The sequence below is a fragment of the Physeter macrocephalus genome, chromosome 14 (genome assembly GCF_002837175.3).
Source record: "Physeter macrocephalus isolate SW-GA chromosome 14, ASM283717v5, whole genome shotgun sequence".
Lineage (NCBI taxonomy): Eukaryota > Metazoa > Chordata > Mammalia > Artiodactyla > Physeteridae > Physeter > Physeter macrocephalus.
Window position 1 is genome coordinate 20,249,149 of NC_041227.1, and position 25,276 is coordinate 20,274,424.

At 41.9% G+C, this 25,276-nt stretch overlaps 1 protein-coding gene across 5 annotated transcripts in view; it reads right to left on the reverse strand.

Moving 5' to 3' along the window:
• The window catches only part of RPRD1B (regulation of nuclear pre-mRNA domain containing 1B), a 77,329-nt gene that overhangs the window by 19,657 nt on the left and 32,396 nt on the right, over positions 1-25,276 (reverse strand). Inside the window, exons 7-8 of one of the 5 annotated variants that reach the window (XR_008619141.1) lie at positions 4,977-5,092; positions 3,412-3,493 (exon numbers count right to left, since the gene is read on the reverse strand). Coding sequence is in view for 3 of the 5 variants with exons in the window: in XM_024128354.3 (XP_023984122.1) it covers positions 3,344-3,493 (150 nt within the window). In the remaining 2 variants the exon portion in view is untranslated. Of the gene's footprint in view, positions 1-864; positions 3,494-4,976; positions 5,583-6,415; positions 6,661-25,276 lie in introns of those variants that run through there. The other 4 variants (XR_008619142.1, XM_024128354.3, XM_024128353.2 and 1 more) reach the window with 4 other exon arrangements.

Genomic DNA, 25,276 nt, shown 5'->3' on the forward strand with positions numbered 1-25,276 from the left:
GCACAGGCTCCGGACGCGCAGGCCCAGCGGCCATGGCTCACGGGCCCAGCCGCTCTGCGGCATGTGGGATCCTCCCGGACCAGGGCACGAACCCGTGTCCCCTGCAACGGCAAGCGGACTCTCAACCACTGCGCCACCAGGGAAGCCCCTACAGCAGTTTTTTTGCGTCGTGAGATAAACAGGATAAACTGGTAACCGTACTTCTTTTGGTAAATGCTGCCCTCACCCAGTAAGAAAGGTTAAAATCATCCTTCTAAACATATCAATTGCTTCAAGGGAAAGTATTTCAAACCATTTTTTGTTATTTTGAGTTTTAACCAATAATAGTCAATATGCTCTCACTGGATTTAAAAGTGAAAAGAAACCCACCAAAAATGTTTTTAAAAGACATACCACTTGGGATTGCAATTATCTCACATGTTTATTTTACTGTTCAGAGTGGTTTTCACTGTACTGCCAAAATCAAATCTCTCTTAGGAGGCCTAGTGGTATGAACAGAAGTGCTGAAATCAAAGAACTTCCAAGTTTTCATCTGTCGGAGACCGTGTGGTACTAGGGAAAGAGTCATTTAACCTCTCTCCATCAATCCCACTTCTGTACAATGAAGATAAAACTATGAAGGTATCTCTCCTGTGTACTGTGTGAATTGGCTAATTAAAGCTAATTAACGCCCTGTTAAGAACCAAAAAATACTATCTAAGTGCTGAGTACCTATGGGCTACTAAAAAGTCACAAAAACTCCTAAGAGACAAGACTCTGCAGAGACAGCACAATCTCTATTGATGATTACTAATTACCCACTGATTACAAACAAAGCTTTGGGTGTTCCCTAACAGGGGAGGGAAAAGAAACATTACACAATGTCGTTCAACAACACCATCTTTATTCAAAAATATATATCTATGAGACATTTCAGAATATCCTGCTACCGCCAATGGCAGCCTATACTTCTAAATAAAGTCCTAAATTAATATACAAATTTAAGCTTTAAAAATACTCTTTAAGAAAAAAAAAAGAACAAAAAATAAGGGAAGATTGAAGACTTTCTGAGGAAGAAGACCTAAAGGAAAGGTCCTGGAGGCCGATGGATGCCCTAAGTATAGGAGAACACAGAACAATATCCACCCACCCCGCCCTGCCAGATCACCTCACACATACAAGGAGAAAGGTTCATTTAAATTAAACAATGAAGTAAAAAGCACTCCTGGGGAGGATGTGGGAGAATTAAAGAGTTAAAAAACAAAAGCATTTCGCTGAAAAACAAAAAAACAGAACTAACTTCCTTACAGGAAGTCCACTAGTAACAGGTATTAAGAGGCCAACACATTCATTTACATAATTGCTACAGTTTCATTTCTTGCTCTTGCTGTAATCATTATGCACCAATTTCTAGTCAAAGACTCAATCAGATAAAACAGAGCAGTGGGCAAAATCCGTTATAACATTTTCATCTAGCTGATGAGAGCAGATATCTACTACACCTTTTTGGCTGGTTTGTGGCTGGTAAGACTTGGCTTCCTTGGTGAAAGAAAGCACAGAGTTTGTGCAAGATGGGTCTGTTCAGAAGCAAGCTCATCTGCGGGACTAAAGCAGCACACCACGTGGAGAGGGGGCTTATATGCAGAAACAGCAAAGACTGGAATTTATTTTGCAATTTTAGTAAAGTCATTTACTGCCCTATGGCCTCTGGGAGAAAAACTTTATATATAGACTCATTAATTTAATAATGACAGTACAACAGGCAGTGTCAATATGCAAACAACACACAGACCGTATTCAATCTGAAAAAGAGCTTAAATGCTACTAGGTTCTACAGAGTTAAACTGCATACCTGCTATGACTTTTTATCATTTTCACTTCATGGCAGGCAGGAAAGCTTCTTGAAGGGAAGCCTGTTACACTTTTAAAAACAGACATTATGTTCTAACACGCTGAACATGTAAAATTACATGTAATTGGCTTTTTGGTAATCCTGAAAAGAGCAACTCAAAATAATGGAGATTCTGAAGTCCCCTCTACTGAATTCCTTTTTATAGCTTTTGGATTTCAGCCTCTGGGCTATAATTCCTATTACACTATTGGGGCAAATTGTTTTCTGCCCTTTCCAATGTCAAAAATAAGCCTGCCAAATTAGCATGACTTACAGTCAGCAGGCCTAACCTTTACTAAAAGCAGTAACAATCCTAACTGTATTATAGTCATAATGTCAGCTGGCATGATAATGGAATTAAGACCCCCAATTAATATCCCTCACTTTCCCCCTTCCCGAGATGAGCTATTCAGTAACATCTGACACAACGTACTCCTCCTCCTAGGGGCACAAGGACACGTGCAGTGGTGTGAACTGAAGGACAGACAAGCATGCACAGAGTGTCATATTTGCAGGGGAGATTTTCAAGTTTAGTCACCATGCTGTGGACATGTGCCCACGCAGTGAATTAAATGTTAGTGTGTGCCCGACTCCCCAAAAGAAAGGGTCAAAGCAACACCCACGCAGAGCCCGGACTCCCAGAATGCCTTTAGCTTTGGGGGCCCACAGTGCCATTTCTAACAACCGCCTTCACAACCAACTGGGGCAAAGATCATGTTTCTGGGAACGTGCTCTCTAACAGTGGGTGGCACCCTTGATAAGTGCAGCCTGGGAAGGTTGTTGGAGAGGAACCTAAAGCAAATAACTTATTTTAATTCATGCTTGTGATCCCTGTTAGTCGTTCTCTGAACTATGACTTGATGTCCCAGATCAGCTTTGAATCTTATTGCTAGATCCTCTAGTCTGCTCACAAATGCACCTAACCTTTGACTACGCATTGCTAGAAGTCACAGTAAGGGAGGATCCGAGATTTGGCAAACTCTTTATGGCAAAGCTGCTCAACCGTTGTGCCTCCGGTCTCTGGGGTGGATGGCAGCCAGGAAAGCCAACAACTCCAGAATTGAGTCCCTCAGTGGAAGTTCAAGTGAACTTGAACAAGCCCAACTCAGAAAGGAGAAGCTGCTTTCATGACACAATGCTGTCGTGAGACAAGATTCTTCTACACATGATTTTCATAATTTCTTGGGTGTAAAGAGAGAGCTAAGAATGGAAAACCAACAGGCGCATGGAAACATGAAGTGAGTTTGTATGCTTTCCAAATATAAATCTAAACTGGATTCCATTCGCCACTGTCCTCAATTGTGCTCAACAGGAGAGGCTGGAGAGGAGAATCAGACCCTGCGGTTCTTTCTTGAGGCTGGGGGGGCCGAGCAGAAAGAGGGATAGAACCAGGGGCTACTAGGTTATTTCCAACCATGACTTGCCCTCTTCTTTCTGCTGGTACAGATGGGAGCCTGGGGCATGACACCTGCCTTAGTCAGTTGAAAACAGGTCACCAGCAGAGGGCAGGGGGGCCAAGCCCCCTGTGACGTTGGGTAGCAACGAGAGGTCTGGCAAGCTCTGAATATGGGACTTGAGTTCCTTGCGGACCTGGGTTACCCGAGCAAGCTTCTGTTTATATTCCTAAGGAGACAAAGAGAACACAATGCAGTTAAGTCTGTGTGTGCTGATGGTCAGGTTTAAAGAGCAGATACAGATACTCTCACCTTCTTGCTCTGTGTGCTCCTCACCAGACAGCCCCTCCCCCACTCAGCTAAACATTCATTCAAACTCTCAAAACGCAAAACTTTAAATAAAAAAAGGAAAGCTCAAGAGTTCAATACTGGCAACAGTGAATGAAATGGTATTCAACTAAGCACCGGAGATTTGGAAGTAAAAAGTGATGTTTTGTACTTGCAGTGTCTTTGGTTATCTATTTCAGAATACTTTATAAAATAAAATAAAGCCTAAGCTTTACAATCATTTTTGAAAACTCCACCTAGACATGGCTAGGAAAACCACTATAAAGCTATATTTTGTGTGTTAAACTTAGATTAACCCAGAGTTATTATCTTCGTAGACAAGGACTACAGAAGCTCAAAATTCCCACTGCCACCGCCTATGTCCAGGACTTCCTTGTTCCACACCTGAGAACTGCAGCAAGGCCCAGCTGACGCCTTCTAGTAGACTCCCCTGAACAGACTTATCGTCCAGAAGCCCAGCTTTCAAGTCACTCCTCTGAGAAAGGGAAGCATGGCAGGGCACTATCTCCATGACTGCTCCCAGCAGCAAGGTCTTCTAAAATTAGCTCCTGCCCAAATGTTACTTCTTACAACTTCCCAACCCCCCATGCACATGCCAGAGCTTGCACAGGCCATTTGTTCAGGATTCCCCTCAAGACTGAAGGGATCTCTTTCCTCTCCTGGTCCTGGCAAAGTCCTGACCCCACTCCTTCGCCTACTTGCTGAGTCCCACTGCTCTAGAAAAATCTTTCCTCCTTATCCAAGACACTGGTCCCCATCTCCACTGGCCTTCCTGTGCACTGCGCCCCTAACAGACTGCTCTTAGGTACTCTCTCCATACATACAAGACTTCTATGTTCCCCTAAAATATGACTCCCCTGATGACAGGAACTGAATATACTATTTTCTTTCCTCAGCTCCCAGCTAAAAGGTCTTCTTGGTAAATCTGTATGGAGTAACAACTCTGGGCCATGTGAGATCTGTGGTTTACAACCCCTTCGGGGCTTGACTTATTCCCTCTAACTGTGTCACCCTCCTTGGTGTTTCTGCAAAGATAAGGAGGTTTCTGAGGCTGGGCCCTTGGTGACTAAAGCGTCTCCTGCAGGAAGGTAACAGAAAGCACTGGGCTGAGACGCAAAGCCCTGGGTTTAGTTCTGGCTCTTTTAGTTTCTGTGTGACTCTGGACATGTTCCCTCCTTTCCGTCATCCTTCTTTATCTGAAAACTGAAGGAACTGGACCACCCGTAAGGTTTTTCTTCAAGTTCCAGATTCCTTCATGCCAGACACCTATGCACACTTAGAGAGGCAAAGGGTTTGAGGGCATAAGCTTAAGCACTCCTAGAAGAGTGATAAGACAGAAAAAAGGTTAAATGAAGAACACTTACTTTGAGTTGTAAAGACAAATTCCAAGCAAGGAGTGGAAGAGGGGAATGGGGAAATGGGCAGGGAGGCTCCACCCGTACATGACTGGTGGCGGTCAGCCTTCCACCTGAAATGAGAGCTGCTCACACAAGCCATCAAACGAACAGACAAGGGACAGGTTAAGAAAGTAAGCTCTCCTGGCACCCCATTTTTTACCTTCGTAGACTTAATACAACTAAAATAATAACTTACGTTAATTATTGATAGTGACCCCTCCATCAAACTAGTAAGCGTCGGGAGGCTAGGACCAGACCTATATGCTTCACCCAGCATCCACTATGCCCAGCAGTGGCCTGTAAACAGTACATGTCTACACAGCTGACCAATGAATTAACAATATATAAACGATAATATCATGCACAAGTGCACCACATAAAGTAATCAATCACCTTTCATTCTTGAAACTGAAAACTACTTTCAAATCTGAGGACCTAAAATGTGAAGGTTCTCTGTCCTTCCCTCCACAAATAGTTTTCTTCTTTGGTTTCACAGACTTCATAGGAAATTAATAGAGAAGACCAATTCTCTATTACTGGACATGGATTCATTTATTTAACTTCTCCTGAATTCTAGGTACAAAAAAGGTAAAATAGTTACTGAATAGTAACTTGCTCCCTGCCCAAATCCTCTGACCAAAGCTGACAAATGAAAGCCACCTCAACTCAGAGCCATCCAGTCTTGGTAGCTACAGAGCACTTCAGTTGAAGGAATTCCTCAAGAACAGTTTGAAAATCACTGAGTCTCTAGTGAGCTGACCTGAGATCAGAATCCAAGGGTCCTCACTGTTGGGTAATCCTTAGACTAATTTAGCAAGTCCACCTGAAGTCAAAAGGAAAGGTGGCTGGGACTTCCCTGGCAGTCCAGTGGGAAGACTCTTGCGCTCCCAATGCAGGGGGCCTGGGTTTGATCCCTGGTCGGGGAACTAGATCCCGCATGCATGCCGCAACTAAGAGCCTGCATGCTGCAACTAAGACCTGGTGCAGCCTAAATAAATAAATAATAAATAAATATTTTTTTTAAAAAGGAAAGGTAATTGATCTGATAACACCCCCACACTACCTTAAGTTCAAATAACTCTCTTCTAAGGCAATCTTAAAAAAAAAAAATCCAAAAAAAAATGAAAAAATAAAAAAATTTAAAAAAGGGGCTTCCCTGGTGGCGCAGTGGTTGCGCGTCCGCCTGCCGATGCAGGGGAACCGGGTTCGCGCCCCGGTCTGGGAGGATCCCACATGCCGCGGAGCGGCTGGGCCCGTGAGCCATGGCCGCTGAGCCTGCGCGTCCGGAGCCTGTGCTCCGCAACGGGAGAGGCCACAACAGAGGGAGTCCCGCATACCACAAAATAAATAAATAAATAAAATAAAATAAAATAAAATAAAATAAAATAAAATAAATCCCATTTATTCCTGTTTAGGAGAGTGGAGAGGTATCTCATCATGCTTAGGCTGCTGTTATATTCTAGATATCACCACAGAAACTTCATTTTAATAAAAGGAAATATGTTCCATATTAAAGTCCTCTCTTCAGGCCACTCTGAAAGTGGATGGATCATGCTCATACCTCCTTGTGCCATGGGCATTTCTTCTCATTCTCTTCCCATGGGGATTTCTATTTTAAGAGCAGTTGCATGAGCCTAGGAGGAGGGCATCACTAGAGAAAGGATGAAAGTGGGATTCACTGAAAAGAATTAAAAAACATAGAGTTGCAAGATACAAGGTTAATATATAAAAGTCAGTTGCTTTCCTATATATACCAGCGATGAACTAGTGGAATTTGAAATTAAAACCCAATTACCTTTACATTAGCCCCAAAACAATGAAATACTTAAGTATAAATCTAACAAAATATGTATAAGATCTATAGGAGGAAAATTACAAAATTCTGATGACTGAACACAGAAGTAAATAAATGGAGAGATATTCCATGTTCATGGATAGGAATATTCAATACTATTAGGATGTCTGTTCTTCCCAACTTGATTTACAGATCCAAGGCAATCCCAACAAAACCACAGCAAGTTATTTTGTAGATACAGACAAACTAATTCTAAAGTTTATATGGTGAGGCAAAAGATTCTGAATAGTCAACACAATGTTAAAAAAGAAGAACAAAGTTAGAAACTACCTGATTCTAAGACTTACTTTAAGCTGTGGTAATCCAAACAACGCAATACTGGCAAAAGAATAAACAAACAGATCAATGCAACAGAATAGAGAGCCCAGAAATAGACCCATATAATCAACTAATCTTTGACAAAGGAGCAAAGGCAATACAGTGGAGAAAAGATAGTATTTTCAACAACTGGACATCCACCTGCAAAAAACCAGATCTAGATACAAATCTTACATCCTTTACAAAAACTAACTCAAAATGAATCAGAGACCTAAAAGTAAAACACAAAACTATAAAACTCCTAGAAGGTAACACAGAAGAAAATCTAAATGGTCTTTGGTTTGGTGATGACTTTTTACATACGACACCAATGGCATGATCCATGAAAGAACTGACAAGCTGGACTTCATTAAAATGAAAAATTTCAACTCTGCAAAAGACTGTCAAGAGAATGAAAAGACAAGCCAGAGACTGGGAGAAAATGTTTGTGAAAAGACATCACATGTCATCAGGGACATGCAAATTAAAACACTGTTGAGATACCACCCCACACCTATTAGAATAGCCAAAGCACAGAACACCGACAACACCACATGTTGGTTAGGATGTGGAGCAAGAGGAACTCTCAAATACACTGCTGGTGGGAATGCAAAATGGTACAGCCACTTTGGAAGACAATTTGGTGGCTTCTTACAAAACTAAACATACTCTTACCATACGATCCAGCAATCATGCTTGTTGGTATTTACCCAAAGGAGATGAATATCTATGCCCACACAAATATCTGCACACGAATGTTCATAACAGCCTTATTCCTAACTTCCAAAAGTTGGAATCAACGAAGATGTCCTTAAGTAGGTGAATGGATAAATAAACTTTGGTACATCCAAACAACAGCATATTATTCAGCACTAAAAAGAAACGAGCTATCAAGCCATGAAAAGACATAGAGAAACCTTAAATGCATATCATTTAGTGAAAGAAGCCAATCTGAAAAGGCTAACTACTGTATGAATCCAACTATATGACATTCTGGAAAAGGCAAAATCATGGAGACAAAGGTTGGAGGGAAGTAGGGAGGGATGAACAGGTGGAGCAGAGATGATTTTTAGGGTAGTGAAAATACTGTAATGATAAATTATACGTTTGTCCAAACCCACAGAATGTACAATACCAATGTGAACCCTAATGTAAACTACTGACTTTAGGTGATTCTAGTGTGTCAGTGTAGGTTCATCAACAGTAACAAATGTACCACACCTGGAGAATGTTGATAGTTGGGAGACTATACATATCTGGGGATAGGGAGTATATGGGAAATCTTTGTACCTTCATCTTAATTTTGCTGTGAACCTAAAACTGTTCTAAAAAATAGCCTTCAAAAAAAATGACCAATGGGACAAGAGGTTAAAATGTATCAGCAAGAGTGACTAGATATATACTCTAAATATCTAAATACAGGTAAAGACTGCTTTTAAAACTGTTAAAACAGGGAGTTCCCCGGTGGTCCCTGTGAAGGGACCCGCCTTCACAGGTCCCTGTGAAGAATCTGCCAGTCGGGTCACGGCACTCCCTTGATAGCTGCCTTTCCAGTTATTCTCTTAGGTTCTGGACGGGCAAAGGAAACAGACCTCAGGAGAATCCAAGAATCTTTTTTCTCAACCTACTAGCCTGCCTTCTGACAACTGTGGTCCACAAGCTCTGCTGCTACAAGGTTCCAAACCATGCCCTCAACAACTCCTGTGCTCAGCAGAAATCCAGGCTTCCTTTCATGATACCATGAAAACCAACTTCAAAGTGATGGGACCCATTCAAGTTCGTTTGACTCATTTAAGTGTGCTGCATCCCACAGTCTCTTTAGCACACCAAGTACCATTCAGACAAATGACGTGGCAAGGTGGTCACATGCTCGTTTAAAATACCTTACACTTGTAACAGAGGACTTAGCCTTTAATCGAAGGCTCATGCTGCCCTGCCTGGTACAGGAATTCGAGATCAAGCCCTGTACCATTTACACCAGCAGATGACGCCGCTGCACCGCTCCTGCTCATCAGTCTTCTCTCCCTACCAGCTAATTCACCTCACCCACACTTCACACGGCTCTTTTTCGTACTCTTGTCTTCAGACACTTGCCTCTTCCTCCACTACCTCCCTTAAGGAAGAAAAGACAAGGCAAAACCAGGCAGCTGTTGCTTTTCCTTCCCTGCTCATGCATAATCTATACTGGGGTGGTGGCAGAGGTGATGGGTTGAGCTGAATCCTCCATTCTTCTACAGGCACCTACTGCAGCAAACCCCACACCACCCTAGAGAGGCCATGGGGAGCCATGAAACAGGCAGGAGTTCCACCAGATTTGCTGTTACAGCTGCCCTGTTTCAGGATCCTTGAGGAGAGGAGGTGGAGGGGAAAGCAGGCACCTGTGAGGAATTGCCTGGGTTTATTTGACTGCCAAGAAATGTTTAAAATATAGAAGGTAAAGGCCCAACGCGTAGCTCTAAGATAATGCTGAGGATTTATGGTCCTGACAAAGCTCTGGAATCTTGCCGCACAGACTCTTCAAACCAGAGAGAGAAAATGTGTCCAACATCCCCCAGCTTCCTATGGATCCAGCTGACTCTGTGGGAACACAGTCCAGCATGGAGTACCAAGACAACTGGCTGAAGGAAGCAAGGCTGACACATTCTTTGCCTTTTTTGGTTAGAGCGGTAAGCCAAATCTGACATGCTGCAGATGAGCTTGGGGATAAGATGGTTAGAAATGACAGGGTCCGACATCACAGTGACCTTTCGACGGGAATTTCATTTTCAAAACAAACAAAATTAGAAGCATCTCCTCTAGCAACTCATGTTACAAAATACCGATCAAAATGTAAACGCTGTCAAACCTACTTTTTTCTTGCTAAGAAGTATTTACGTAAGAAATATTATGTTAGAAATAACACCACAGGCAGGGGCTTGGTTTGATAAGATTTCCAGTAACAAGACTCATGTGTTCCTTTATCTTGCCCTGTTGTGCTATAGGACATACGGTATATAAAAAAATCACCCACTGCTTGGCTACTTCCAATTAAGAATCATAAAGGGTTATTATGCATGCAGAAGTTTATGAAGGGCCTTGTTCAGAGAACTGCTTCAAAGTCAAAGAATGGCTTCATCGCATGAAGGGTAAAGAGAGCCAGGCAGAAAGGGGAAGCTGATCCTTGCCCTAAGATTACTTAACATGCCCACTCAGCCCCCTCGTCCTGCCAGGAGGCTCACCTCTTGACACTAAGGCTCACAGGATCTACACGTAGAAGTCACAGCTTCTACTTAAACCCCAATTAGTTAATTAATTTCTCTTTCTTTCATTCATTTTTTTAAGGGAAAATACAACCTATAGATCTTTGGACTGAAAATAAGAATGCTGTTTTTAATTTTTCTTCAAGGATCTACACGGGAACGTTGAAAAAGCCCATCACTGACTTGCACCTCTCTCTCACCAAGCTCCATGCTCCATATGACTTAGTGGCAGCGGAGACATCTCAAAATGATACATCCTGGGGTGTCACAGCAGGGCTGGAGCTGCTGAGTAAGATGCAAGATACAGGAAAAAGAGGAAGTCGTGGCTCTGATCCCAGTATTCAGGGCCTCGCGGCTCCATTACTAAAATCCGTAATAAAGGTATTGTGGGGGCTCAGAGTGGGCTGCCCCAAAATATGCCACCATGGCATATTGATTATTTTGAACTGAAGCTGCTTAAGAAGCCGCTGATATAAGGAAAAAAAAAAAAAGACTCTGACCCTCCTCTGTCTCCCTGAAAAGCGGGAAATAAATCTCTCACGTGAAAGGTTCACTCTGCATCTGGAGGTAGAAGGAAACACTTACTGTCAGAGACAAGGAATTCAGAGAGGAGAAGCCTGTATAAACAAACCTTGTTACTTTACTTCTTTAATTTACTACCCCAAGCTTAAATGCTGTTTAGAGTCTTTTTTAATTAAGCACCCAAAGCCTAAGTTTCTTTGTGCTGTCAATTCCTCACAAATTTATTGTTTGTCTAAAAAGTATAAAAGCTGCCTTCTCTGGCTACTTCTTAGGTCCCATTTTTATGAGATTTCCATGCACATGATTAAAATTTGTTTTTCTCCTCTTAATCTGCCTTCTGTCAATTTTATTCTTAGTCCAGCCACAAAAGCTCAAGAGGGGCAGAGGAGGAAATCCCTCACCCCCACCCCCTTTCAACAGAACACACAAAGTACTTCCCAGAAGGGAAAATGACAAAATAACCACAATTAGGAGTATTCTCAGAGCAATCCAACCATCCATTGGAGGAATCAAGTGGGAACAGGCTTCTTAAGCCTGAAATCATACCACAAAGTGTTTTCAGGGTATTTCCTTCTCCCCAGAGGACCCTCTACACAAAAGGTTTAAGGGAGCTTCTACTATCACAACAAAGACCCCCTTCTGATAGAGAATTGCAAAAGCAAGAGAAGAAGAATGAAAAGTCACTGTATACACATAACTAAACTAATAAAAATGAAACTAACAAAAATAAAATCAATTTTAGGACTGGGCAAATTTTCAAACCTTAACGTAATCATAAAGCTAAAATTTACAATTTAACAGATGTCCATAAAAGTGCTTTAAAAAGAGACTTATTTTAAAATGACCTGGGTCCTTCAAAAATGCTTACACCATTTATGCAATGGATCCCTCACACAAAACCAGATAAAACCAAAATACTAATGTACAGGAAGAATTATTTATAATTAATTCTTTTTTTAAAAGTTAACCTCCAAAAATGCAAGTTTTATGCAAATAAAGCCCCCACAAACTGACTTCCTTAATGACTATTTTAATAAAGAACCAGGTTATTGATGCTGTGCAAGCATCGAAGGTGCCAACTTTTCACCTGTTTCTCCTTTTGAGCCTAATACTGGTGGAGTCAAGCACTCCTAGAAGGCAGATGAGAAGCAAAGGGTAGAAAGGAAAAGGACATTTTTCACACAAAATAATTTTAAGCAGTGTAGGCTAGCCTGTAGGTTACTGCACAGTATTTGGATACAGCTCTCTCTATAAGCAATAAAAAAACATCAATTCCTTCCCATTAGCAAAAAAAGGAAGAAAATGCATTTCTTAGCTCCTCCAAAAGACTGAGGGTATATCACACTCCCACTGGAGGGAGGTCTCTGTGGTAGAACAGAAAAAACTCAGAGTCAGAAAATCCAAGGTTCAGATCCTACTCTACCTCTTGTCTGTGGTATGACATGTGACTTTACCTTGCTAGGCTTAGCATCCTCCTAAGATGGGAATGGAAATAATGCCTATATCCTGGGGTGATGGTGAGTTCTGAATGAGACCAAGCACTTGTTAAACTGTTCAATGTCAATGAGCAGATCTGGGAGGGGAAAAGAACAATCACCCCCCCATGTTTATTATTTTATAAGTAATATTTAATCTTCCTGATTTATATGTTAAAGATGTACAGAATTGAAGAAAAAGAGAATTATTAATGGGATACAAAATCCTCCCTCCCACAAACCATTTGAGTATGACCTGAAAATTTAACACATTTACTAGAAGCTGGCTTGAGAAAATGAAAAGGCCCATGACCTCCAAGACGAGGGGAAAAAAGTCACAGAACTTTTAATTAGGTGGCACCATAGTCCAACCCTATCAAATCTAAAAGCTGAGCAAGAAAAAGAATTTGTCTCAGGAGTAAAGCCTAAATCTCGTAGGAACGTCCTCAACCAGAAGGAGTCCCCATTGAAGATATCCTCTGACCGCACCTGGAGATGAACCGAACTGCAACCATATGTGCCACCTGAGGTCAGACAATGAGCCAAGCATCAGGATAGGGTTGGGGATGAAAGAATGACAATACAGCCAGGATTTTATGATCTGGTCAGAGAATCACCAAATAATCCCTAAACAGAATGACAAACTATGTGGTGCTCTAAAGGAAAATGATAGGGAGCTACAACAGCATATATGGGGGGTGGCAGCAGGGAGAGACCTGGCTTTAGTGGGTGGAGATGGGGTTTCTGGGAAATACTGTTTGACTTGGGATATAAACGATGAATGGGGATCAACCAGGTAAGGGTAACCAGTGGGAAGTAAAGGAGGGAGAGAGTGTTCTAGGCAGAGGGAACAGCACATATGAAGCCAGAGACAAAAGAAGGCCGGCACAGACAAAATGCAATGGAACACGGCGAGAGATATGGCTGATGAGGTCAGCAGGGGCCAAGTCCTGGGGGGGGGGGGGGGGACGGCCACATGCGAGGATTTGGGCCTATACGCTAGGAGCAATGGGAAGCCATTTAAATGTCTGAGCAGAGAATGACATGCCCAGAGCTGCACGCTGAACACATCACAGGGTGCCATGCAATGAATGGATCACAGGGCATAAGAACAAATGCAAATGGATCAGTAACCAGGCTACTGCAGGCGACCAGGTGAGACATGGTGACAGCCTGAACTAAGGTGGTGGAGGTGGAGACGGAGATGAAGAGAAGGGGGACAAATTCAAGAAAACCTGAGGAGACAAAGACCACAATGGCTTGGTGACTACTCCACTGTGGAAGACAGGCGACGGGAGGTTGTCTGGCAGAGGTGCAGCAGAGGAGCTGAGGGAGAGACTGGGACATGAGGAGGGTGAAATGACTGGCGTGGGAGGTGGGAAAAATAGGGGGAGAAACACTGGATGAGGTCCACTGTCTGGTTTTGATGAATGGCAATGGTCTTCTCCAAGAGAGGGGAAGAGGAGGAAAGGAAAGGTTGGAAGGGAAGAGATGGTGCATTTTGACCATATTAAGTAAGAAGTGTCTGTGGAAATAAGATAAATGGGTCTTAAATACAAGGAAGGGTCTAGGTAAAGACTTAGATTTAAGCCATCAGCACAAAGGCGGTAGCTGAAGCCACTTTATGTCACTCAAGGAAAAGGTCTGGAATAAGAAAAAAGCTAAAGGGAAACCCATATTTACAGGGCAAGGATGGAGAAAAGCTGATTAAAGGACAAAAGTCCTAGAACCAGCAGAAGGTGGGATACAGAAACCAGAGAAGGAAAACACATAAAAATTATTAAACAGTATAAAATGCTATAGAGAGGGCCAAGAAGAGAAAAAGAGATGAGAGACAGAGACTGAAAAGTATCTTCTGGCTTTTGAGATTAGACTACTGGTGGAAGATTCTAAAGACAGTAATGGAGATACGCCTACTAAGCTGCAATGGGGTAAGCAAAGGCAGCAAGGAGAGACACGAAGTTACAAAGGGATAGTGGTAGTGGTGCAGGGGTGTGCTTGCGTGAATGTGATTTTAAAAAAATATTAGAGAGGCAAAGCATGCTACATGTGCTGAGAAGGACCCCTTCAGCCAGCCTATTGGAGACTTCTTCCACAGAAAGGAAAATAACTTGGTCCTAAAGATCCTGTGGAATAAAGAAAGGCAAACACTAACAACTTAGGTTAGACAAGTATTGGAACCTGTTTGCCCCAGGTGAGGGTAAAATTGTTATTTTATAAATGAAAAACCACGCCAAAAACAAGAGGCTGCAAAGACCACTGGCCACAGTAGAGAAAGTGAGAAACAGCCTGGAATGGGCACTTTAGGTCCTCATCACTAAATCCTAACTGGGGCAAACGGTATCTTTCTGGGAATAACTCCTAGTGAGTTTATGTCCCATGGAGCAGAAACACTATGGGCAAAATAAAAGGACTTGGAAAAGCACCAAATACATCATACCAGACATCATGAAGAAAAAGTGGGATGTGTCTATACATAATCCCTAACCGAACCCCAAGAATGCTTAGAAGGCTGCTGGCAAATTTTTGCTGAGTTGAAATTTGCAAAGTTACTCTGCTTAAAATTCTCAAAGTACCTAATGACGGGAAGAAGCAAGAGAGTGGTCCACACTTTTTCCTAAAGATGCTGAAAGAACCTGAATAAGGAAGAGAACAAATAAGGAGGCTGGCAGAGCCATAATGACATTTGGCTGGTACTATCACTTCTTTACATGAAGCATGCTGTATGTACCTCAGGGACTTTGTAAAGGTTTCAGGTTGACTCATTATAAGCATGCACATTTTTGCCCTAATCATGGAAAAAGACTCTTTCTGACCTTATTTCAAGTCCTACATTTTGTAAGGAAAAAAAAGTCAGAGATATAACTTGGAAGATTGCAGAGTATGCCACGATCCAATCTTACTTTCTTCAAAAATCACAACTTGGGGCTTCCCTGGTGGCGCAGTGGTTGAGAGTCCGCCTGCCAATGCAGGCGACGCGGGTTCGTGCCCCAGTCCGGGAAGATCCCACATGCCACGGAGTGGCTGGGCCCGTGAGCCATGGCCGCTGAGCCTGTGCGTACCGCAAAAAAAAAAAAAAAAAAAAAAAAAAAAAAAAAAAAAATCACAACTTTAAGTGGGAGTAGAAGGCCCACCTTAACAGGAGTAGGAACATTCATAAAGACTAAAATAGATCTTTGCTCAAAATAACATGTACCCATTGGGTCAAATAGACACCTAGACACAAGAGCTCAAATTTCTGTAATCTGAACTCTGCTCTCAAAGTTATGCTCGCTCAAGTCAATACTATAAGAAGAAGTAATTGCTATTTTCCCACCGCTGTTTCAAATGTAAACAGATAAAACCTAGAAGAGAGCCCTATGTGTCTAGTTAAACTATTCAATGTTCATTCTTTCATAAAACAAAGATTAATTCTTAACTTGTGGATATATATACACATATTATACATATATATCTTCTATCTGTCTGTCTATAAAGTTCTAAACTGCCTAAGATGCTTTGAAAAAGATCAAGAACCCTTAAGACAGAAATGCCTACTGGTGGCAAAGACCTTGAAATGCATATGACCTGCAGGGTACTTAGAGACAAGCAGACATCTGCACACATACAGAATCAATTTTTAGAAATTTATAGGAAGGAAATAATCCAGACTAAAAGTTAGCCCAAAGTGGGGGGGTGGGGAGAGAAAAAAGAAACAGTACAATAAAAATAATCATTGACTATCTAACCACAGATGTTCAAGCAGCCATTTAAAATGTTTATAAAGTTTTTGTCAATAAGGGAAAATGATCACATAAAGTTTTAAAAAGCATGACATTATGATTATTTTAATTTTAAAATGGGAGGAAAAAAATAAATGAAATATACCGAAACTAAAAGTAGTTATCTCTGGGTCGTGAGATTACGATTTTTTTCTTTATACTTAATTTTTCTACGTTTCCTATGATGTGCTTCTTTTATAATCAGAAAAAAAGAAAAGAGAAAGAACTGAATATTGGTTGAATAAGAATGAATGTTTTCACAGACTAGCAGTGACATGGGGCCCGGATGCTGTTTCGACTCAATATGTATATGCACTTTATAAATAAATATGAAAAATTAGTGCTACATACACCAGCTAAAACTCAGTGGAGCTGTTTCAGGAAGGAGGAGGATTCATCAAAAGTTGAACTATAGGGCTTCCCTGGTGGCGCAATGGTTGAGAGTCCGCCTGCCGATGCGGGGGACGCGGGTTCGTTCCCCAGTCCGGGAGGATCCCACGTGCCGCGGGGCGGCTGGGCCTGTGGGCCATGGCAGCTGAGCCTGTGCGTCTGGAGCCTGTGCTCCGCAACGGGAGAGGCCACAGCAGTGAGAGGCCCACGTACCACACACACACACAAAAAAGTTGAACTATAAATACAAAAACAACACTGTGGCTAAAAGTATGGAATTCCAGGGACTTCCCTGGTGGTCCAGTGGTTAAAACTTCGCCTTCCAATGCAGGGGGTGTGGGTTTGATCCCTGGTCAGGGAGCTAAGATGCCACATGCCTCACAGCAAAAAAAACCCAAAACATAAAACAGAAGCAATATTGTAACAAATTCAATAAAGACTTTAAAATTGGTCCACACCAAAAAAAAATCTTAAAAAAAAAAAAAAGTATGGAATTCCAGCTGGGAGAGTTTTGAAATCACATCACTTTTTTCAGTGTAAAGTCTCAAACGTCAGTGAACCATGCCCTTAAGTCACCAAGTAAGTGAAGTTCATTATATGGGGCATTTCCCCCCCTGGAGTGACAAGCGATTAATATAGAAAGAACACACACACACACCTAAGCACACACACCGACAGATAAAAGTTCCAGCTGCAGGGCTTCCCTGGTGGCGCAGTGGTTGAGAGTCCGCCTGCTGATGCAGGGGACACGGGTTTGTGCCCCGGTCCAGGAGGATCCCACATGCCGCGGAGCGGCTGGGCCCGTGAGCCATGGCTGCTGGGCCTGCGCGTCCGGAGCCCGTGCTCTGCAGCGGGAGGGGCCACAACAGTGAGAGGCCTGTGTACCGCAAAAGAAAAAAAAAAGTTCCAGCTGCAAATCTGGCCTGAGCTATAATCAGCACCTAAAATAAATGGAAGGAATCCAAGGACTAAACACTGCCTCCAAACTCCAAATTACTCACAGAACCACACAACTCAAGAAAAGTCCCCACCTAGTGGAGGGAAACCTATTAAAAAAAAAAAAAAAAAAGGGGCCCCACATAAACCCACCTAGTGGAGGGAAACCTATTAAAAAAAAAAAAAAAAAGGGTCCCACATCAAAGGGATGAAAAAGCAGTAAGCAAGCCAAGGCCTGCCGTGTGGGGAAGGATACGAGTACAACCCCCCTGATCACTTGACCCATGTGAGCAGACTGACCTGCCTCAACGACTACTCTACAGCTCGTGGTGCTGACAGCACTGCTAGTCTAGGGAGGAAAGAATGACATGCTGAGGAAGGGCAGTGAGTGTAGAGGACTGCTTAGTGGGGGACCAGGCAGGGCCTCTCAGTTCCCAGGGGAACACAGTAGATGATCACTGGAGTCAGGTTTCAGGAGACGGGTTCTAGTCCTCACTGACTTCCTCTGTGACTCTGAACTGCTCATATAAATGCTGAGCTTTGTCTTCTCATCTAAAGTGAGGATTAGGGAATTCCCTGGTGGTCCAGTGGTTAGGACTGCAAGCTTCCACTGCAGGGGGCACGGGTTCAATCCCTGGTCAGGGAACTAAGATTCCGCACGCCACACAGTGTGGCCAAAAATTTTTTAAAAACCAAAAAACCAAACAAAAACCTACTCCGATTATAAAATGAGGATTAGATCACCTGCTCCCATCTGCTCTCACTATAATGGACGATGAGATACTGGCTTTCATCACCACGGGGAAAGGGGAGAATTTACTCCAAAGCTGACAAAAAAGGAGCTCTCTATCTCCACCTACTGCCTATCCCATTACAGGAATGAACATTTCTAACCACCTGCTCCCGGCAGGGAGCTGGGGGATGCTGCCAAAAACAACAGACGGCCAGCAGTTTGGTTTAGCGCCCCTCAGCTACAGTCAAAGACTTTCTTAAGTCTGTTATAACCAAATTACAAACAGATACATGAAGAATCACAAGACAGTGCTGGATTCTGGGCCGTCTCCCCCTTCCCAGCTGTGTTGCCTGAAGTAGAAAGCTGTGCTCCCGAGTATTCATTACAGCTGAGGGGGAGGAGCCAAGCTGGGGAAAGAGCGGCAGGCCCAAGTTCTATGAACCAATTTCTCCCTTCCTCTCAGAGCAAGAGCATGCACAGTGATAGCAGGAGGGTACTCAGAACGTTTGTGGCAAAATGGGCTACCTCAAATTCAGGAAGGTTTTCTCGAGGGCCACTTTAGAATGCCTTCAGGCAACCATTTTAATCCCCCTACATAAGATGTCATGTCTCTGAAACAAGATTCTTGGGATTGCTGAAATGATCAACTCTGGCTGCTCTTCTGTGTAGTGTCTTTCTGCTGTGACCTGACCTTATGAAATTAATTAATTAATTTAAAAAACCCACAATAAACAAGCAAAAACACAAACCCAATAAAAATCACAAGATGTCTGCTTTGAATTGTATTCCTGGTCTGGGCTAACTCTGGGTCTGAGTTTCTTTACCAATTCAGAAGCTGGACTATACAATCTCTAAGGTTCTGTCCAGCTCAGTAATCCTGTTAACGACCTTACTTAGACATCCAGGACTTTACTTTGCAGAGTGAAGCTGGCTGTCATTGACCATGCCCTGGTGACTTTGTTGAGCGCACACGCATACATATGCATGCCTTCTAGAGGTGGGTAAGACACTGCCTACTGAAAGGAGATGCACACTGTCTTCTACTGTGGTCCCTGACACCGAGGGCACCTAAACAGGGCCTTTGCAATATCAAATGCATCAGTAAGTGATACTCTAGCATCTCTTTTAAAATCCTGCAGCAGAAATTAAAGCATACCTAAAAACTGGGAAGACATCTCACGTTCAGGGATTAGAAGGCTTAAGATTGTTAAAATGGCAATAGTGCCCGAAGCAATCTCCAGATTCAACACAATTCCTATTAAAACTCCAACAGCCTTTCTTGCAGAAATGGAAAAGCTGATCCTCAAATTCACACAGAATTGCAACAGGCCCCAAACAGCCAAACAATATTGAAAAACAACAACAAAGTTGAGGACTCACATTTTCTGATCTTAAAACTTACTATGAAGCTACAGTGATCAAAATAGTTGTGATACCGGCATAGGACAGACACACAGATCAGTGGAATAGAACAGACAGTCCAGAAATAAACCCATACATCTATGGCCAACCGATTTTTTACAAAAGTTCCAAGTATTCAGTGGGGGACAACACATGGTGCTGGGGCAACTAGGTATCTATATGCAGACAATGAAGTTGCACTCACGTCCCCCTGCTCCACCTCACGTCCCCCTGCTCCACCTCACGTCATATACCAAAATTAACTCAACGACCCAAATGTAAAAGCTAAAACTACAAAACTCCTAGAAGAAAACACAGGAGTAAATCTTCATGATCCGGGATTTGCCAATCGATTCTTAAATGTGACACCAAAACACAAACAACACCAGAAAAAACACAGTAGAACTCACCAAAATTAAAAACTTACTACTTCAAAGGGCATTATGAAGAAAGTGAAAAGACAACTTATAAAATGGGAGAAAATATCTGCAAAGCATTTATCTGGTAAGAGTTTAATATCCAGAACATACAAAGAACTCTTACAATTCAAGAACAAACAAACAACCCAATTCAAACATGGGCACAGGCCTTGAATAAACACTGCTCAAAAATAAGATACACAAATGGCCAACAAGCACATGCTAAGATGCTCATCCCCATTAGTCGTCAGGGAAATGCAAATCAAAACCACAAGATATCGCTTCACATCCGCTAGGATGGCTAGAATTTAAAAAGGACAGACATTTAACAAGTGCTGACGAGGATGTGGAGAAACTGGAACCCTCATACACTGCTAATGGGAATGTAAAATGGTACAGCTGCTATGGGAAACAGTTTTGGTGGTTCCTCAAAAAGTTAAACATAGAATTCACCTTATGACCCAGCAATTCTATTCCTAGTTATACATATACCCAAGAGAAATAAAACGTATGTTCCCACAAAAACTTGTACACAACTGTTTACAGCACCATTATTCATAATGGCCAAGATGCAGAAACAATCCAACTGTCCATCAACAAATTAATGGGTAGACATTTTTTCGTATCTATACAATGGACAATTCAGCCATAAAAAGAAATGAAGTACTGATACATGCTACAACGTGGATGAACCTAAAAAACATGCTAAGTGAAAGAAGCCAGACACAATTACATGAAATATACAGCATTGGCAAATCCATGGGGATAGAAAGCAGGCTGGCGGTTGCCAGGGGCTGGGAGAAGGGGGCGCATAGGGAATGACTCGTTAATGGGTACAGGGTTTTCTTTTGGTATGACAGAATGTGAAATGTTTTGGAACTTGATATAGGTGGTGGTTGCATAATACTATGAATGTACTGAACGCCACTGAAATGCATACACTTAAAAATGGTTATTACTTTTATGTTCTATACATTTCACCTCAATTTAAAAAAATCTGCAATGGATAAAGAAGATGTGGCACATATATACAATGGAATATTACTCAGCCATAAAAAGAAATGAAACTGAGTTATTTGTAGTGAGGTGGATGGACCTGAAGTCTGTCATACAGAGTGAAGTAAGTCAGAAGGAGAAAAACAAATACCGTATGCTAACACATATATATGGAATCTAAGAAAAAAACATGTCATGAAGAGCCTAGGGGTAGGACGGGAATAAAACACAGACCTACTAGAGCATGGACTTGAGGATATGGGGAGGGGGAAGGGTAAGCTGTGACGAAGTGAGAGAGTGGCATGGACATATATACACTACCAAATGTAAATTAGATAGCTAGTGGGAAGCAGCCGCATAGCACAGCGAGATCAGCTCTCGGTGGTTTGTGACCACCTAGAGGGGTGGGATAGCAAGGGTGGGAGGGAGGGAGACGCAAGAGGGAAGAGATATGGGAACATATGTATATGTATAACTGATTCACTTTGTTGTAAAGCAGAAACTAACACACCATTGTAAAGCAATTATACTCCAATAAAGATGTTAAAAAAAATGCATGAGAAATATTAAAAAAAAAAAAATCTGCAGATAGGAACACATCTCCCCAGAGCTCTTCCCTGTGTGGCATATAGTCTGTGTGTGTACCAAGTGGCATGTATATCACAGAACTGTCTCCTTTCAGTTCTAGAGCACTGCTAGTCAAACATCATGATGTAAAAGAAACCAACTGATGTGTTAAGGTGGTAAAATTTTGGGTACCTTCCCCCTTTTGATTTTTTTTTCTTCAACGCTTGTACAAATAGATTTCCTTCTCTCTCTCTCTCTGCTTTTCACATGCCCTGATCAGTCAGACGGAACATACCACATCATACTTTCTCCAAACTGACAAGACAGGAACTTTGTCTGTCCTACTCTATGGCTTGTAAGCTTCTAGCAGTCACTTGGGGTAATGGTCACCTCTGTCACCCAGAAACAAACCATCCTTTTGCTCCAAGAACTGAAGTTTAGAGGCTTTTCCGGTACCTTTGGCCTTTTCCTTTTTGAATTCACCTTCTTCTGTATCCTCCACATTCCTTATCCTCACTTCGGGGCTGCTGTTTGTGCTTCCTTCTACATGCCTTCTTTCCCATTTCTGTGTTTCCTCATGTTCATGACAAAAGCATGACGAATATTAAGCAGCTCTCCTTCTAACCCTGCCTGGAGTTTAAGGCCAATGTCTACCATAACACCCAAAAGGAAAAGCAGAAAAAAAAGGTAAAAAAAAAAAAAAATCTCAAAATGAATCATGATTCTACTTCAAGGGAAAAAAAAAGCAACACAAAAGAGGAAACCCACAGTTTCCATCAAATACTCACCGTTCTTTACTGATATATTCTTTACAACCAAGAATTAATTTTTTAATGCAACCTAGAAAATCCTCTTCTTTATGAAATAAGGTTTCATCAGGTGATGAATTTCACTCACAGAACAAATATTTACTGAGGAACAATTATGTTCCTGACACTGTAAGAGCAGCCAAAGAGCACATATTCTAATGAACTTTGGAAGACCTACTGAAGGCAGTATGTTGTTCAAAAACTGCCTGTGCATTTTATAATTCTCTTATATTTTAAATAAACTTTGGATCAAATTAATGTTAAACAATTAACATATTCATTTCTCTTTGGTCTATTTTAACTCAGACACAGTGAATTAGGATAGTCCCCTTATTTAGAACATGTCTCACATTCTACTTTATTTAACTCCTTTTTCACTGTTTTTCCCAAACTAGAGGGGCAGCTCATTGAGGGGAGAGCATACATCATGCTCCTCTCCGATTATCTCCTGCCTGGCATGGGCTTTGTTGACTTCATGGCTGAATAAGCAGCCCTTGAAAGAGTATGGAGCCTAATTCCCACAGGAGGGCTCTGGCACCCCACTCCCATACCTTCTGTCTTTGTCTCCTTTCATAAATCTGTCTGCTCCAGTCTGGCTGTTCTCCATTTATAAATATATTTCCCTTCTTCAACTGCTACTTCCTTTTAAGAAAAGGCTTTAGTGCCTGCGAGGAAGTTTGGACTTAACCTTAAACCACAATCACAATTGCCAATTGTCTCCTTGATCTATATTATGTACAATCCCTCAGTTTGGTTTTATGTTCACCCATGCTGTTTACTCAAGAATATGATTTCCTTGGGGGCAGAAACACAATCTCTCTGTGAGCCATAACTCTGTCTTCTACATCCCAGGGTCTGAATCATCCTAGGCTCTGAATCATTGTATTCCCTACCCCAAACTTTAGAAGCCACTGAGAAATCTAACATAAAATTCTCAAGTGAAAGAATAAAAAGGTATGATTATTATGTAAGGAAGATATAAACTTGAAGAAAAAAACCTTACGTGCTAACAAATTAGAACTTTGGGAAGAAAAGAGCCTCTCAAGCAAATAATTACATTTCCAGAGTTCTAAGAATTCCATATTCTACATCGACAGCAAAGATTAGAAAATAAAAGCAGACTTCATGATGTGGCAGTTTTAAAACAAGGACTGGCAGTATTAAAAAAAAATAAATGTTAAAAAAGTAGGTAACTTTATTTACTGTCCTCATCAATAAGAGACTTTTGGAAGATTTATATGAATTCATAGCAATAATGCATCTTTCAAGTGGCACATACTTAGCAAGTTTTATCATCACCGTAAGGATATAATGGAATTAAGACCAGTCTATTATGGGATATGAGAGAAAAATCTCAGATTCTAGGGAGCAAACCGTTCATATTTTTAGCAAACATGGATTAAGAAAGAACTAAAACCATCTTTCAACATCTTATGTTATATCTAGTAGTTTGTTTTTTTAAATGTAGCAAATTTAGCTCCACTTTTACGATGAATAGTTTTGCTCATGTGGCTGAGAGACATGATTTGGAATAAGAACTGGCAGTTCAGAATCTGTACTTTCCAGTGGTGGGACATAGCTGTTCTGATTCTTAAAGCAATGGAATTCCAATGCCCAGATGAGTAAAGAAATTTGGGCTGGAAAGCAACAAAACACACTCAAATCTCTGATGCATCTCTCTGCCTTAATGACCTCTTGTGGCATCTGGCAAACCACTGGTTCTGCAGAAACCAGAATGATCCCCCAAGAAATACAGGGAGGAAAGTGCAACTATGAGGAAGAGAGGCGTACCAAGAGTTAATTCATGCTACCAACCCAATCTCCTTCTCAAAGACTCTGTCCTCTATGGTAGCGTGCCACGTTCCACCCAACAGCAGCTGCTCATGATAATCAATGTCTGACAGATCAGAGAAAGCCCTTAATGTGTTGCCAAGGGGCAGTTCAACAGATGGCATGGTGACTTACAACCAGAATCATTAATTACCCTCTCTTATTAGTCCCAGGGCACAGTGCTGAAAATGCTTCCTCAGTGAAAGATGAGCATTTCAGATAAATGACCGTCTGGTACTGCCTGTGAAACTCCCTTTAGGATTTCTGGTCAGTGTTGATTTCTAAATCTAAGCCATACTATTTTTATAGCCGTTTCCCATCTTCCACTTTCAAGCTGGCTAGGAATATGAAATTTCCACCACTACTACCCAGCACAGCTCCTGTAGTCACTGCACGTAACAACATGGTAAAGAGCGCCCATCCTTCGTTTCCCCGCACAAGTCAGGTGACTGTGTTGAAAGGCAAACACAATCATGTCAACCACAGGGCTAGCTCACTTTTCCCTCCCTCTGTGCCAGAGAATGTGTTTCTTAAGTACAGGGCTGGGGAAGGGGGACTATCCCCTCCCTCCCCAATCTACTCTGTTTCTTGTAGTAAGTGACTGATTCTCCAACTCAAAACTGTCTTCCGTTCCCAAACCACTGGTTGCAACTCTTCTCCACGTCTCTTTGAGAAAAAGAAGGGCAGACACTCCTGAAAAGGAAGCCTAGCAGCTGGAAGCAAGCAAAAGTTCCCAAATGTCCACAGTGCTGGTTCAGTTATCTCAAAGGACTGAGGATAAGCCACCATGTATTTAATTAAGAAGCCAGACAAACACAAACTAGAGAAACTAGTTCTGAAGGCCCTCTCCAAGGGCACTCAGACAATGTCAGCTCAGGGTAGAAATTAGTTCCTTCTCAACAGTATGAGAACTGGGCTCCATAAATATTATTATGTTTACGTGGAATTTTAGAACAGACTGCAGACAGAGCTTAGAGGCACACTACTTATTGGCCTTAGCAAGGATACAAGTTGGAAATAAATCTCAGTATAACCTG